The sequence below is a fragment of the Coffea arabica genome, chromosome 10e, assembly GCF_036785885.1.
Source record: "Coffea arabica cultivar ET-39 chromosome 10e, Coffea Arabica ET-39 HiFi, whole genome shotgun sequence".
NCBI lineage: Eukaryota > Viridiplantae > Streptophyta > Magnoliopsida > Gentianales > Rubiaceae > Coffea > Coffea arabica.
Window position 1 is genome coordinate 2,609,435 of NC_092328.1, and position 16,157 is coordinate 2,625,591.

General features: G+C 35.9%; 2 protein-coding genes and 1 long non-coding RNA gene across 3 annotated transcripts; 1 reads left to right on the forward strand and 2 right to left on the reverse strand.

Moving 5' to 3' along the window:
* Positions 1-2,073: 2,073 nt before the first annotated feature.
* On the reverse strand, positions 2,074-2,971 carry LOC140015355 (uncharacterized). Its single transcript, XR_011821978.1, has 2 exons — positions 2,702-2,971; positions 2,074-2,501 (listed from the first exon to the last, which is right to left on the reverse strand). It is a non-coding gene; the product is annotated as an uncharacterized lncRNA (long non-coding RNA).
* Positions 2,972-3,058: 87 nt separating this feature from the next.
* LOC113712363 (BEL1-like homeodomain protein 2) lies at positions 3,059-10,249 on the forward strand. The gene is made up of 5 exons (XM_027235754.2): positions 3,059-3,385; positions 3,506-4,198; positions 5,201-5,586; positions 5,895-5,955; positions 9,324-10,249. The coding sequence occupies exons 1-5, from the start codon at positions 3,059-3,061 to the stop codon at positions 10,035-10,037; spliced, it is 2,181 nt and encodes a 726-aa protein (XP_027091555.2). The 3' UTR covers positions 10,038-10,249.
* Positions 10,250-11,908: 1,659 nt separating this feature from the next.
* Positions 11,909-15,724, reverse strand: LOC113711855 (type IV inositol polyphosphate 5-phosphatase 11-like). The gene is made up of 7 exons (XM_027235083.2): positions 15,161-15,724; positions 14,914-15,044; positions 14,299-14,375; positions 14,054-14,179; positions 12,878-13,065; positions 12,427-12,564; positions 11,909-12,313 (listed from the first exon to the last, which is right to left on the reverse strand). Exons 1-7 carry the CDS (start codon positions 15,353-15,355, stop codon positions 12,131-12,133), a joined length of 1,038 nt encoding a protein of 345 aa, XP_027090884.1. The 5' UTR covers positions 15,356-15,724; the 3' UTR covers positions 11,909-12,130.
* Between the last annotated feature and the right edge of the window lie 433 nt (positions 15,725-16,157).

Here is a 16,157-nt window from a genome sequence, read left to right on the forward strand (position 1 = left end):
ACTGATTTGTCTCTCTATCTTTGTGAAAAATACATTTTTGGCAATATTTTAAGTGGTCCTCATTTGAGCTCATTCTATTAAATGATTTTGGTCGTTTGTTGAAAAAAAAAATTAAATGATTTTGGCTTCCTAAAATTACATGTTGACTCTTTTTAGAACTTCTTGGTTGTCGTCTTATAGAAATTTCTATGGGAAAGAGAAACTCTTTCAAACACCTCGTTTGTAATTCCTTAGAAAATTCAAATTGATTACATATACAAAAATTGCTAATATTTTCTGAAATTTGAGATACCAAATTAGCACTTAACAAACCACTCAAACCTCTGAGACCCAAAAAAAAAGGAAGAGAGACCGGGGGAAGAAAAATTGGGCAGCTGTACGTAATGATCTAGTACATTTCTCCTTAAACTGGTATGACATTTCCTTTTCTCAGCGACGTACGTAGACATTTGTCCCTAATTTGAAGTGCTACGTTTGCATATTCTGTAGAGACCAAATCCAGTATCTTCATGAATGCATAAATCCGACTGTGACTTTGAAAGATAAAACTTAGATTGAATCGATTTACGGGTACACTTGCACCTCACCCAATTTAAAACTGCATTACCTGATATTAGAGGTGTCAAAATGGGTGACTTGGGCGGGTTTGAGTTGGGTAAAATGGGTAATGGGTATAAGTGAGTCAACTCATTTATACCCATTTAATTAGATGGGTAAGTCAAAAAATGAATTGGGTAACCCAATTACCCATTTATAACTCATTTATTTTAACTTTTTGCAAACTCATTTAAATTCATTTTTGCAAACTAAGTTATCAATTTATACCACTCTTTGTACCCATCATTAGTTTTAAATATTTACTTATAATGTTCAATAAACTTAATTACCAATTTTTTTTCATTTATACTCTATGTCACAAAATTACCTATTATTTAATAATTGAATAATACGAATATAAAAATTTGAATTAAGTACTATAAAAATTAATATAAAAACTTAATCCAAAAATTTTGAACCCCTAACATTTTTTTCATATATAAATTTAAAATTTCATTTTATAAAGATAAGAAAGTAGGCTAAAATTTATCATAAATTGGTAATGCTAAAAAATGAGCAACTTAACAAACTAAGAAAAAATAAAATAATAAAATAAAACCAACAAATAATAATAATAACGAACATCATGACAAAATGAAAAATTTGAAAAAAAAAAAAGGTAGGGGAAAAGAAGAGACTTGGGGGAAAGAGAATTTTAAATGGGTTAATTGGGTTTGATGGGTTACCCAATAATACCCATTTATTAAATGGGTATTATTGGGTAACCCATTTATACCCATATACAAAAATTTAAGATACACATACCCATCTATTCATGGACGGGTATGGATAAATCTAGTTAAGTGGGTTGATTTGTCACCTCTACCCGATATGATCTCTTATTTCTTGTTTAATTTGGTACGATAACTCAGCTTGTCAGTGGGCCATACATCCACAGAGTTACACATCACATAGTTCCAAGTCAACAAGGTAAACGTTTTTTTTTTTTTAAAAAAAAAACAACTAACTAAATCAGAAATGCATAAATCAATTAAAACATGTACGTGATATCATTCAGGAGGTATCGTTTGGCTACACAAAAGTCATTAGCTAAAGCAGCCAAAACACAAATGGGAGGAGGGGAATTAAAATAGGCACATCTGCAGCAATTGGAGGGTGCTCTTTATATATGCCAGAATTATTCCAATTGGTGATCCATTACCAAGTTGTTCTTCTTACACCATCTCTGCCAGAGGTCTCCAATAATAATCCACCAAACTTAAGCGGGGCTTGATTTACTAAACATGAAACTTTTTTGGGTAAAAATGTCACAAGAGCCAGACTTCATGGGTACAAGTTTTTTTTTCCTTTCAAACACTAACTTTCTTAAAAGAGAAACATTACTTGAATAAGGTTGTATACCTAAAGATGGTTACAATTAATGTTATTTTCAAAATAATAGTAACAATGCCGATGATGATGATGATGATGATGATACAACATGTTCATGCAACATTTGGCACAATTAAGTCATAATAAAAGTACAACTTGGTCATATAAACATTTGGCACGGTTATTCAAATTCCTAGTGAATACATTTTGTATCAATAGGCGGCTACATATAAGAGTGCATGAGTGTAATAGGTATGCGGAACAGTGCAACCTACGAGACCCTTTTGGGAATTTACCCTTGTGAATGACTTTCACTAGTACATATATAATTACTTGCACACTTTAGTTTTTGACGCAATATTATAGGTCACAAAATATATGCAAATGATAAGTTCGTATTTACGTCCATACAGAGAAAGTTTGGTGAAAGTGAAGGGTGAGAGTGCTGAAGAAGAAGAAGAGAAGGCAACCCTTTTCTCCTCTCCTTTCATTATCCCATCTCCCTGGCTTTGCTTGTGTCTTGTCTGATTGGCAAATCATTCCCTAGCTTCCATGAATGAGCTTCCAAACACCTAAAACAAGCAGATCAACAATTCAGCACCCACGGCGAGCTCCACCGATTTGTCACTGATCATCACAAAGATGGTGATGCTTCGGGTTCGCTACTGCCGCCAATAGTCCCAAACCCCAAATCCAACCTTGTACTACCATCTTATTACAGGTAACTTACCGACATAAGTAGAAATGACTAAGAGAAATCAAGAAACTTTACCATTCATTCTGGCATCATTGGCCTTTTACCTTCTGTTTCCAAAATCAGTTCCCATCGATCTTTAACTTGATTTTCATGTGCATCATCCGTTATTCTTCAGAATATGCTATAGTCTATCAGTTTCATATTATTACACACAGTAGTTTATTCCAGCACAAAGATTACTGTTACTTCTTGAATTTAACATTAAGCAAGATGTTGATATATTAAATAGCAAGTGGGATGCTGCCAAAATCTTGTTTTACACCTCCCTTTGACAATTGACAGGGCAAGGGCTTACACAAGCTGCCTAGCTAGAATAGGGGTAATTGAATTCGTCAAATCCCAACTATCAGGTTTGAGTATCTTCACACGCCCATGTCCCAAAGCTTCCATCAAGGAATCTACAGCTTCTCAAATGGATATGAAAGATCTCCGACCACGACGAAGCAAGGGATGGAGTGGATCAGCCAAAGAGTGCAAAACTTTGAGCTGCAGCAGCAGCAGCAAGTGCAAACTGAGGTTAATTCTGGAGAGCCACAGGTTTATGATGATACCGGAGGCGGGATGTTGACAGAGATGATAGATTTCTCTCGGGGACGCGGTAAATCAGCTAATCATTTACTGCTAGATGGTCAGATCCCCTCCAGTTATAGATGGTCTCAAAAACAGCAACTACCACTGACGGTGGTGAACGAAGCTGAGGTGAGTAAAAACTAGTACTACTTTTTTTTAATGATGTAAGAAAAGCAATACGACTAATTATACTAATGATTCTTGAACAGTGTTACAGTGCTTTTCTTATTTTTACCAATTTTCATGCAGCTTCTGCTCATGAACCCGCTTCATGTTAAAGCATCTTCTTCTTCTCCAACTAGTACATCTTCGCTCCACATGTCGGTTCCAAACTCCTCCGACTCTCATCATCCTAGCCTTCATCTTCAAGAGTATCATTTGGAAAATCCTTCTCAATTTTCTTGGGTTCGCGTTAACGGTAACGAGGTTGATGATGATAATACCAAAATCGGAAGGGCCATGGAGGCTCAAGGGCTTTCATTGTCATTATCTTCTTCGATGCCAAACTTGGAAGCAGCCAAATTCCAAGAACTGAGACCAGGAGATGGTGGGGTGTACTTCTTTGATCAAGGAGTAGGGCCCTCCATGAATTTCAGTGGATTCAAGAATCAAGAACCTAATCCAAATATACTAGGTAATATTGTTACGGATTATTCTAGTCAAGTTCACGTTGGACTTCCAGCTTCTTCAAGAATCGGGAATGTCTTGAGGAATTCTAGGTACTTGAGGGCTGCCCAGGATTTGCTGGAAGAATTCTGCTGTGTTGGGAAGGGAAATTTGAAGAGCCCGAAAAGTGAAAACCCTAGGACGATTTCTATTGTTGAGAATGCTAGTGGAGGGGCAGTTTCATCAGCTAGCTCCAAGGACCGCCCGCCTTTATCAGCTGCTGAAAAGACGGAGTACCAAAGGAAGAAGGTCAAGCTCTTGTCCATGCTTGATGAGGCATGTATCCAATTCTCTCTCTTTCTCCTCTTTTTACAACATGGTAGCATTGAGGAATTTTTGGTAGGAATAGTTAATTTCCTGAACTTTTTGACCACTTCTCTCCTGGCATGCAATAAGAAATCCGGCCGACAGATTCAGGTTGAGATTGAGATTCTTCTTTGAACTAAACTAAGTGTTTGCTTTACCAAGCCAGCTGGAGATTAAAATTTACTAGTATAGCACAATCCAAGTGTTATCATTTCTGTACATTCTTTCACTTGAACGTCTGACAGGATACCATCTTGGGGTACATGTCGAGGAAGGAGCGACATGCCTCCATTATAGATTCAATCTTGGATCTATCATGAAGGCTAAGCAAAAGATTCATCCGTACTAACAAATATGTTTTGCTCAAACAGCTTGGATTTCAAACATTTTGGGACCATGTCTTTTTCATGTTACTGTATGATTTTAAACATTTCTTTAATATAATTGAGTTGTACCATTGACAGAAGGCATCTTAATTATCAGAAGCTTCGATTAAAAAATTCCTAAGAAGGTCAGAATAAAGCCTAATGTTACGCTGAAACTTTCAAAGAAATGGACCTTCCAACTCCTCCAATAATCTTCCCAGCCATACAAAATGCTTACCCATGATGATATGAATTTTGAATTGGTTAATGAATTATTAAGTCCTCTACTGAAGTTTGCATTAGGAAATTGATATCCTTAATTAATAAGTACTCTACTGAAGCCTGCATTAGGAAATTGATATCCTAATTAATAAGTGCAGTTGATACTCCACTTTCTTCCGGAAGCAAAAGAAAGTGTTTTGGTTGCTAACAAAGGCTCGTAATTGAAGCCTAAGTGTCTGTTAATGACTTGGCGTTACATGTAAAGCTTCACGTGCCATACAATTATTTTAGTGCCATTTTTTTTTCTTTTTTAACTTTAATCTTCAGTCAAGTTTCAGTTGTTGATGACCATGTCACAAAATGTACCAATTTGCTTATTAATCAGGTGGATGCAAGGTACACACATTATTGTGAACAAATGCAAGCTATTGTCCACTCATTTGACTCGGTGATTGGATATGGGGCGGCAGCTCCATACACAAACCTTGCTCAGAAGGCAATGTCCAGGCATTTCCGGAGCATAAAGGATGCAATATTGGGTCAGGTGAAGGTTACATGCGAACTTCTTGGAGACAAAGATGTGAATGGTACAATAGGCTTGACCAAAGGAGAGACCCCAAGACTTCGGTTGCTTGAGCAAAAGTTTAGGCAGCAGAAAGCCCTTCATCAATTAGGAATGCTTGATCCCGAGACTTGGAGGCCCCAGAGAGGCTTGCCTGAACGATCTGTTAACATACTGAGGGCCTGGCTTTTTGAGCATTTTCTTCACCCGTACATCTCTCCCTCTCTCTCTCTCTCTCTCTCAGTTTTAACAGCCTTTACTTTTACCCTTTTATTTTGTTGATTTTTGGTTGAAAGTTTTAGCCATAAAGATCACGACATCCTTTTGTTTTGCTTTCGTGCAATGAGGAAAGGAAAGGTTGTCTGGTCTTAGAAAGTCTTTTGTTAATGGAATCTTGTTTGTATTTGATAATTTAAGGAGTCACGAAATCCAGTGCAAGAATTGTTGGGATGTGATGATTGTTGTGGGATTTTGAAAGATGAGTCCTGAATTGGGTTCTGATGTTGTCTCTCTGCAGGTACCCGAGTGATGCAGACAAACATTTGCTATCTCGACAGACTGGTTTATCGAAAAATCAGGTACTCACTCGCACCTTTCTAGACCACGAAAACTGATGTGTCATAATATGCCTCAGAAGTTAAAAATCCATCTTCATCTTCAATGGCCACATCATATTTTAGGAACATCAACTTTGCTTGAAACATGAACGGTTAGCAGTACCTCATATGCTGTCCCAAATTTGGTGAAGAGACAGAAACTGAAGAAAGTTGAGACAATTACGAGACGATTACATCGCTCTCGTACTAAAACAAAATCTAAAAGTTTACAATTATATCAAACGTTTTCTGCCCTTCGTGAGTTCTCGGATGAATATACGATGAACAAACAACTTTCTTTTAAAAAAAAATTTTTTTACAACTAGGCAATAGGAACCATATAGATAGAAAGAACTATGAGTTTTAGTCTTACAACGACCATGCTTCTTTTTCTTCGTCTAAAAATGTTGTGGCTCAATTTATTTCCATGATAATTAGCAAGAAAGATTTTAAGAATTTTTTACATTACTTGTACAAGTGCACTACTTCAATAGAATATCTGCGCCCGGGCAGCGTGCAGAACATGCTTTCCTAGGTGTATATTTTGCCTAAGATTCCACGAAAAGAAATTAACAATATGCATTAGTTTACAAGATTCATGCAGACTAAAATAGACAAGTATATGGATATAAAAGTAGTAGACAAGTTCAATTTATGTATACAACTGTAGATATTCATGATGCATACATATGTGTGTAAGGACTATAGGTATATGCACCAACACCAATGTTGCATATATGGTCATACGATAAAAACGAAAATGAAAAGATATTGGATTGTGCTAAAGTTGTTCTAAACTACATCCATACGTGTATCGTCTCTACTTATAGTTTTGAGACTTAATCTTTCAACCAAAAAAAAAAAAAAAAGCAAATAGATCAACTATTTAGATATTCGTGTTGCAAATTTGATTCTATGTTCATCCCAGACAATTCATGTCGTGTCTAAATTCACCTTTGGTAAATTACTATCATATTTCTCAAGTGTCTGATGATGCGCTAAACGGCTATCATTCCAAATCATGCCTGCCAGAAATAGACATCTCCATCACCTAGATGATTAATTATTGGGATACTTTCAAAAACCTCTTCCAAGGTTTCTAATAATTTCATTGTGCTCCATTGAAATTTAGAAATTACACCTACCTCAAAAGTCCAACTAAAATGATAATATTAACCTTACTATTTTAATAACACTCACTTGTTGGGTATGTATATAGAAAGAATGGGATTTATAATTATATTTTTTTTCCTTTTCTCTTCTTATTTGTCTTTTTTTTTTAATATTTTGCGAGTAACGCTATAGAACTCTAAACTATAAGTACTGACTATAATCGCTATCATTATCAAATGTTGAAGAGGTGATCTTCTTTTGACAACTTTGAATATGATCCAATGTTTTTTTTTTTTGTTGATTTTTTTCTCTTTGTATCAAAAGCAACAATGACTTAGAAAGAAACTATTTAAAACTACTACTAAGTTATCATAGTTCCAAGAAATCAAAAATCCACAAACTCTAAAAAGAATTATGATAATACTTTCTTGTCCAACTTCGAAGGAATGTGTATCAAGATTAAAGCAACATGTACAGTAACTTATCATAGTGATAAAACTATTGTAATCATTGCTTATTCAATTCTAAATATAGGTATTGAAAACTTGATGCTTTTCTTTATATTTTTACTATGTATTTTTACAATTGTTTAGGAAAGTAATGTAAACTGAAGGCATTTTAGGGTGTTCATTTAAAATTTTGACCGAATCTATGATTTTGTTACCACAAGTGTAATTTTTAAAATTTCAAGAGATCTCAATGAAATTATTGCAAAACTTAGTGAGGTTTATGAAATTATCCCTTAATTATTAGATTCAATATTTGCCGGAATTCAACGTGAATATTTATATAGGGGGACTCCAAGATGTTTTTGGAAATTCATATGTGCATGAACATTCTTTTTATTGGGTGAAACCTTTATTTTATTGATCAACAGCAAGAAAAGTGATTATAGAAAGAAAAATACACAGGATCCCAAATTCAACTCACAAAATTATTACAACAAAACTAGGGAAGACCTATATTTATATGGAAAACATAACAATAGTTTTTCATTTTTTTCAACCATACCTTATCAATTCTAGCAAAGAAAGGATGGAAATGTTATGTTCAATTGTTTGGCCCGACATAAGAGAAGTTAAACCTATCAGAAGTAATTAAATCTGTAAAAGTAAGCGTTCTTGAAATAACTGTGAGTCTAAGATTTCGTAGGATGCAAACTTGGAAATTGCTTCAAGTCTTACATGAAATACTTGAACATTGGTTCCTGCGGGAATAAATATATTGATACCTACCGGCAAAAGAAAATGAATGCATATATGCATTTTCTACTGTAATTTTGGATTTATTAATAGATTACTAGTATTTAGTTCTGATCGATTAAAAACAGATCTCCATCTCCACTTTTTACCTCGAAATTGACAAAATAAAACAAATTACATATGCTAATTAGTAGAAGTTGTCAACATGTATCCAATCATAGCACTGGCGTAAGTCTTTTACAATGAAATAAAAATTCGCCAAAAAAATTGAGTAAGTACAGCAGCAGTATGTACTACTTGCCCTAAATGGCTGAATATATAGGGGTTATTCTTCATATGTGCTTACTCCTTTTGGACTGCAAAAATGCATGCATGTTACTATGATTTTCTAGGGTCAATTACTACCAGAAATGTTAAATGATATTTCAGGAATACTACGAGGTGATGACAAGTTAAACTCATGAAATCAATTATTACTTTTTGAAAACTCAAAAGTGTTCAACTCCCAAAAATATATTAACCGACTCTGGTGCAGTGAATTCAAATGGCGCTGTAAAAAAAGATTCAAACAACATGCATGTAAAGGTAGACCGAAGCAGCAATGATTTTAAGCAAAAAGGAACTAATTTACACTCCTCTATTTAAACAGAATAAATTGTACAATCTTTAGTAGTTATGCTACAATATTGTCTTGATGCATAAAGAAAGATATAGGTTCAGTATGAAGATGCATGAAATTTTGGCTCTCGCTTTTAATTTCTAAGGACCACTGTGTGTGTGTGTGTGTCGGGGGGGGGGGGGGGGGGGGTTGTATGTGTGTATGTAACGTAACACTTTCCCAGTTTCCCTTTACCGAAAGACATTCTCGCTGCAATAGACAAAAATATAAAATCTGTCACCTGCATATGCACGCATTGCTTCTGTGAAATCAATGAATGATGCAATAAATGCATGCTCTTTATAACTCATCAACTTAACTCTCTGTATGCATGATACCTAATAAATTCCAAAAAAAAAAAAAAACAAAAAATCCAGGTTTCGAATTGGTTCATCAATGCAAGGGTGAGACTGTGGAAGCCCATGGTGGAAGATATATACAAAGAAGAGACCAAAGATGAGGAGCACCAAAAAGTGATAACAGTAAATCATCATGCAGCCAATGAATTAGCCAAATCAGTTGATTCAGTGGTTGAGGAGGACCACCACAACCACAACCAAAACCAAAACCAAAACCAAAACCAAAACCACAACACAGTCTCTGCACAAACTCCAATGCACACGACCAACAGTAAAACAACAACAGCAACAACAATATTATCCTCATCAACCACAACTATGACATTGGTAGACGGGCGAAGATCCGAAATCAATGCTGTAGAAAAAGACCCTTCAAAGAACACCATCAATAATGGACAGTACACCTTGGGAAACCAAGCAATTCTTCAAGGTACCCCCTCAACTACAGCTCCAACCTCCCTGATCTCAGCACCCACATTTGGTCATCATCATGGTCAAACCTTGCCTGCATATGGTTGTTTTATGGCCATCCCCGATGAGGCTCATGTAGGCATGCATGGTAATGTTGCTTCCCGTGCAACAAATAACATTAATACATCCGGATCCCTTGTTGGGATGGGGAGCACTAGTCAGGCCGGGGATGTTTCCCTGACTCTGGGACTTCGGCACCCCTCATCAAATTTGCCAAGAAAGAGGACTGAGTTCTCTTTAAGAGACTTTGGGGCATTTTGAGTGAATGAAATTATTGATATATAACATATATAGTTTCGTAGTAGAAAAATCATAAGAATGTATGAGTGGAAGATATTAGTGCATACATAAACTATATAGTTTCTATTTAGCTGTTTGAAAACGTAAAGTTGGTTGCAATTGTATAAAGGAGTGGTATATGGGTTGTTTTTTTTTTCCCCTTTTATGAAATTTGTTTGGGAGAATTTTCATCATTACTAGAAAAAATAAGTAGCTCTTTTTTGTTTTTTGTGCGCTTTTCGCTCTTATAATTTGCTGGAACATATTTTGGTCAGTGACTATCATCCATCACTCCCGGGTTAGCTTCGAATGCAATTAGTGAACTGAATTGTCATGTGTATTAAATTAAATAACTACGTGACATATCTTCGTTGTCCATTATAAGGAGGACACTTGTTCGTATACAGACAGTAAACACAGTATGTCGGATGTGGGCAACATTGAATTCTGGTAATAAGCTATCCATATACATATACATATATATATCTGTGTATATATATATGTATATATTAGATAGATAGATAGATATATGCCCACGTGTGGCTAATTTGTTTGCCAAGATCCTTGATCGATCTGTAGTTGTTTTAATATAAGAGAGTGACGTGCATCAATAGTGTGAACAGAAATCTCAAGTCCACAAACTGTTAATTCAGAAAAATGAATAAGTAGAGAAAGGGAGAGAAAATGGCTCCTTTATGGGGAAAGATTGTAGGGACTTACAATTATTACTCATAAGAACAACAGCTACCATCGCAATAATTTTGAATTTGGTTCATTCGGGTCCCTAACTATCTAAGGTCACACTTGATTACACATGTAATCACTTACTAAATTAGCTAATTCTGCATGGTTTATGCTTCTATTGAATATGCTGTGTCATGTCTAAAAGAGTCCATTTTATGATAACTTTGCTGTCGTCACCGAGAAATATTATCACTAATGACTAATTTTTATAGTGAATTGTGCAAAACGGAGTGTCATGTGACCTAAATTTAAGGAGTTCATACACGCAATATTTACTTTTTCTCCGACTGAGGCCACTGCCTTTCTTCTCTAATTAAAGAGGATAAAATTAATTTTGAACTTTATCAAATGTGGACATGTTTTCTGTTTAATCAAAAGGAAAAAAAAAACACCTATCCAGCACATTTCTTACGAGTTTCTAAGAATAGCTCCATATACACTGTATAGGATGCTGAGGTTGCCCAGAAATTTAGGATGCTTTTATCATGAAACTTTTAAGTGACACGAACATGAAGTCAGATGCAGATGCAAATGCACTATTTGAATATAAAGTAGTCATTAAGTTGAGCAGCGCAATCACTAACCTGGTACTGTTTGTTTCTGGCAACTGGCACAGCTTTTGTTAATATTTACACTGAAAGCATGCTAATACTACTACTGTCCATGGTCCCCACTTGAAAAAGACGCATGATCGATGGTTCTTGATGTTTAACTTTTATTTCTCAGCGCTTGAAAATGTCAGATTTAGTTCGTCGCAGTGAATCCTATTACTACCAATATATAGTAGTTATGTGTCTGGTAGTGCAATTTTTTGAGAGAAATTTGTGAAAAATCCAGCATCAACAAGTTATTGCAGCAATAAATTACAAACAATGGATGTGCTTTGAACTTCTACATTTCTTGCCAGAAGAAGAAGAAGAAATCAAGTGAAGCAACTAACTGATTTTCTTCAACATAAGGTGATTTAGCCGATAAAAAAGGGCTACTTTCTCACAAAAAATCATGTGCTCGAATTTTACTATCAATGTGAAACAGTGTTGGTGGGTGATCCACAAGAATCCCTATAAATGACCTATAATTGCAATGCATGTTTTGATCTATGGTGGTGATTGAAACTGAATCCATCCAAACTCTTTTGGATAAAAAAAATAAATAAATAACTGAGTTCCCTTAGTTTACAGCATTACTGTAAAAGTTCTAAAAAATGGACTACATAAGCTCATGAACTGAGCATATACAGTTGCATTTGCATTAGTTAGTACAAAGTAATCGTGCAGTATATTACGTCAGATTCTGCACAAAATGAATAGAAAATCTTGTAATTGAGCAGCTCATTGCTCCATCCTTGGGTGGGATGACTGCCTGTTCACACTTAAGCAGATATGGGCTTTCACTGGTTTATGATCAGAACTGCTGATGGTATCCATCGAATCATAGCAATGCAATGTTGCCCTTATGTGGTCATGATCGCCAATCTTGAACAAAATGCGATCTGTCCATGCTGGAACCCGAACCTGCAATGCGCCAAGACACAGCCAAACTTATTAGTCAATGCAGCTCTTTGTTAATTCATGATTGATTAACTTTAACTAGGAGCGTAGGAGGAGTGAGTATAATATATACGCACCTTGTAACTAGTGTCGTAATTGCTGCTTCCTATATTGTACTTGTATGTTGGTTTAAACGATAATGTTCCTTCTCGAAATCCATTAAAAATTTGCCCTCTTTCAGCTTCTTGCAGAAGTTGGTCCTTGCTAGTCAGCAGCTGCAGTCCAGGTTGCAAAAGTTTAGGACAAACTTTAAATTTATGCTTAATACTTCGTTACCATAAAGTGTTGAGGGACAAAATTAAAGTCCCTTGCTGGATTGCTAAAAAGTTGCACAAAGTTGATAATGCTCCATCCTGTCTTAAATGGATTGGAGTTGGACACTCGGTTTCTCTTTCTCTTATGAGGATTAGGAATAGAAAAACAATCTTTACCGGACACAGAAACAGATATTAATCTTGAAGCCAGATGGTAAAGCAAGCTCTATATATGAGAGAGAGAAACTGTATATTGTAGGACTTCTTCACTTACTTCATGAAGGTTTTCGTGTATCAAATCTCTAGCCGGAAATGTATTAATTCCTTCAAGTCTATAGTTGAAATCTCCCAACCATACGGTGAGTTGGGCGGGTGTGGCATTGGGGTTCCAATCCTTGGAGAAGATGGAGCGTGATATGTGCCTGAACTGGTCGTTTCTTTCTTCCACATTGCCAACATGTGCTGCATGTGTTGTTAAAGTAGCCAAAATCCAATACACAAATGGTTAGTGATGATGAATGCACGCATTTTAGATACTAAATTAATTTGCTTTTAGACGCTCCACCATCTTTGTAAACTAAAATAATCAAGAATATGCGCCTGTATATAATATTAATATATATATATATATACACACACTTAAATGGTTTTACTGCCAGTGTAGCTCAAATATTCAGAAATCAATTTCTCTGGTTTTCTGAATTAAGAATGTATATGACATATAGATTAATCTTTCCTATACCGACAATTTATATACTGCCAGCGTTGGATAAATGATAATTATGTAAAATTTGAATTGAAATTCAACTTTTGTACACATGTCATGAATCCAATAGTTACAGTGTGTATATATATTAAATTCATTCCAATGCTATAAGTCTACAGGACTGTAATGTATGACATTACAATGAAAAATTCGAAGACGAATCAAGGAATGTAACTTTTTTTTTTTTTTTTCTGACGGAATGGATATCCGAACCGTTGACCCGACTAATCCCGCTCTGGCCCAGAAGAGGAAGCCCCACTCCACTCCGAGCACGGTAGCAAGGGGGAGCTGACTGCTCGAGTTAACCCTTGGCGGCAAAGGAAAAAAAGGTAAGGAATGTAACACAACAGCCCAATTTCAACCAAACATTGATGCGGAGTTGGCCACATAGTGTTTGAGAGAAGTTTCTTGCTGAGGACCAACTGATAACATTTTTGAGTTGCGAACTTTGCAGACTTTTTGGTGTGAGTATGGGCACTAAATGTCCAACCTTACAACCACAGCAAGACCAACAATTGCATCGTGGATTTGGACCAGAGGCCTGTGATACATTGTGCTAAGACTACATGGAGGGAGGCATTTATGTACTTTTGTACTATTTCGCTTTCTTTGTTGAAATTAGAGAAGAATAGTGAAGTTTCACCATGAGTAGAATAGTCCGGTCCATTGATTGATGTTACTTACCTGCAAGATGGCAAGAAACAAAGAGCATTTGTATTCCCTTGTACTTAATTCTGATAGCAACAGCTCCTTTCTTTCTCCCGATCAGCCCTCCAAGCCCACCAACAGGCTGCTTATCCACCTTTATTCCTACGAATCAATGAATATTGCAAAAGATTCTAATATAAGATTATGTTATGCTAAATAAGGCAGCCGTTGAGATTTTGAAATTTAATCTTGAAATTCACTGGAGGCAAAGTTCAACGCACCTCTTACAAACTGCTGAGAATGTTTCGGTCCAAATACGAACAGCTGCAGTGATTGCATTATAGCTTCCCCCAGAAGGCTTCAGGAATCAATCAATTGGAGAAGCAAATATTAGAATCTACATATCTCTCAAAGTTAAAGCGAAAGAGAAAGTTTTTGTTTTTTTTTACTCTTTAATCATATTTAGAATATTAAAAAACTTCAAATTATTTGCATGTATAACAAATTTAAAAACCCAAGTAAAACTTGGTATAGCTAAAACAACAAAATTTATCATTATTAGGCATATGGTTTTATGTGGTTGGAAAGGTGTGAATATTAGAATCTGCTTTTTCTTCAAGTGGGAAGCTTCATACTTTTTCCAAATTATGCTAGGTCACAATCATGGTGTGGCCGGCTCTATCAAATTATGGTCCAGGTTGCTCCCGGAAAACTACTAATAGCAATCTACCACTGCTATCAAAAAAGAACAATTAAAGAACCTCAAATGACAACAATTCAGGCATAAACATGAGGAAACATATATACGAAAGAAAAAATGCAAAACAAACCCTTAAGAATTAAAGAATTTAAGAAAGATTGACGTGAAGATAATTAATATCCCAGGAATTTCTTACATATGAGTGTCAGCTAAGACATTCTTCAATAGTTGGGCAATGTTCTCCCGAGGCACCTCTTGCAGACCAATCACAAGAAGATCCAGCTTCCGATTTTTACCAACCAGCTTGTTTATATCTTCTGAGGATACCTTTTCATCAATGAATACTAATCATAGTTAGTTATTAGAAGTTAAAACGTAGAAGAAGAGAAGAGGAGGAGGGGGGGGGGGGGGGGGCGGGGGAATGAGACTCTTGAGTTGATTACCTGTCCATTCATATTCCAAGTCACTATGCAAAGGCAAACGTCAGAATGGCCGGAGAACTCACAGCAATTGCCGGTATCCACAGTTCTGACGCCTTCATGAGTCCTGTCATCGCTGTCAATTATACTCGCCGCTGTTTTCCGCTTGTTTGTTTTTCTGCTTAGTCTTGTACAGAAAATACCGCAGAGCCCTTCCATTGATGTTGGTATGCTTTCTGACCTTCATACAATATTAGCTTTAGCTGTAAGAGAAACAGATCACTGGAGGGCTTCAAATTTTGATGGCATATGTTCATATATAGATGAGGAAAATTTTGGTAAACTGGGCGGTGGAGAGTTCAGAATTGGAAAGAAAACTGGTTAAGCTGTTTGATTTTGAGGATTTCAAAACTCAATTGTGTGCTGTCCAAATTAAGTTAGGCCATTGGAGCCTTCGGGGAACTTTTCAAGTGTCAAACTTGATAGTGACATCCCTCTTCGAGAAATCAAATCTTGAGGAATTACTAGCAGATGGAATTGGAACTTGTGCAGCAAATTTGTAGCATCAATGTAGGACCTAATTCCTTAATGATCACATTAAGTTGATTTTGTATCTGTAAAAGAGAGCTTTTTATGTTCTGCGTTTATGCATGATATATATACATACATACATACATATATATACACACACACACACTGAAAGTTACGTACATACTTTTGTCTATCCGATGAGTTGTTTCCCCAGTACTAATTTAGTAAAATGTGAAATTTACATTGCATAAGCTATTGCTTATAAATTATATTCCCGAAGGAAAGGACAGAAGAAGGAAAATTAAAAGTCGACATTTTGGACCTTCCTGTGCATGTGGAATTTGTGGTTATGTCTCGTGGTTGTTGAACAGCCATTGAAGTTTTGTATCTGCTGCGGTCAATGTTCCGTGTGTCGAGCAACCAAGGAAATATGTATTATGGTAATCTTTCACGCAACTAAAACCAGTATGTATTGTCAAAGTCTCGTATC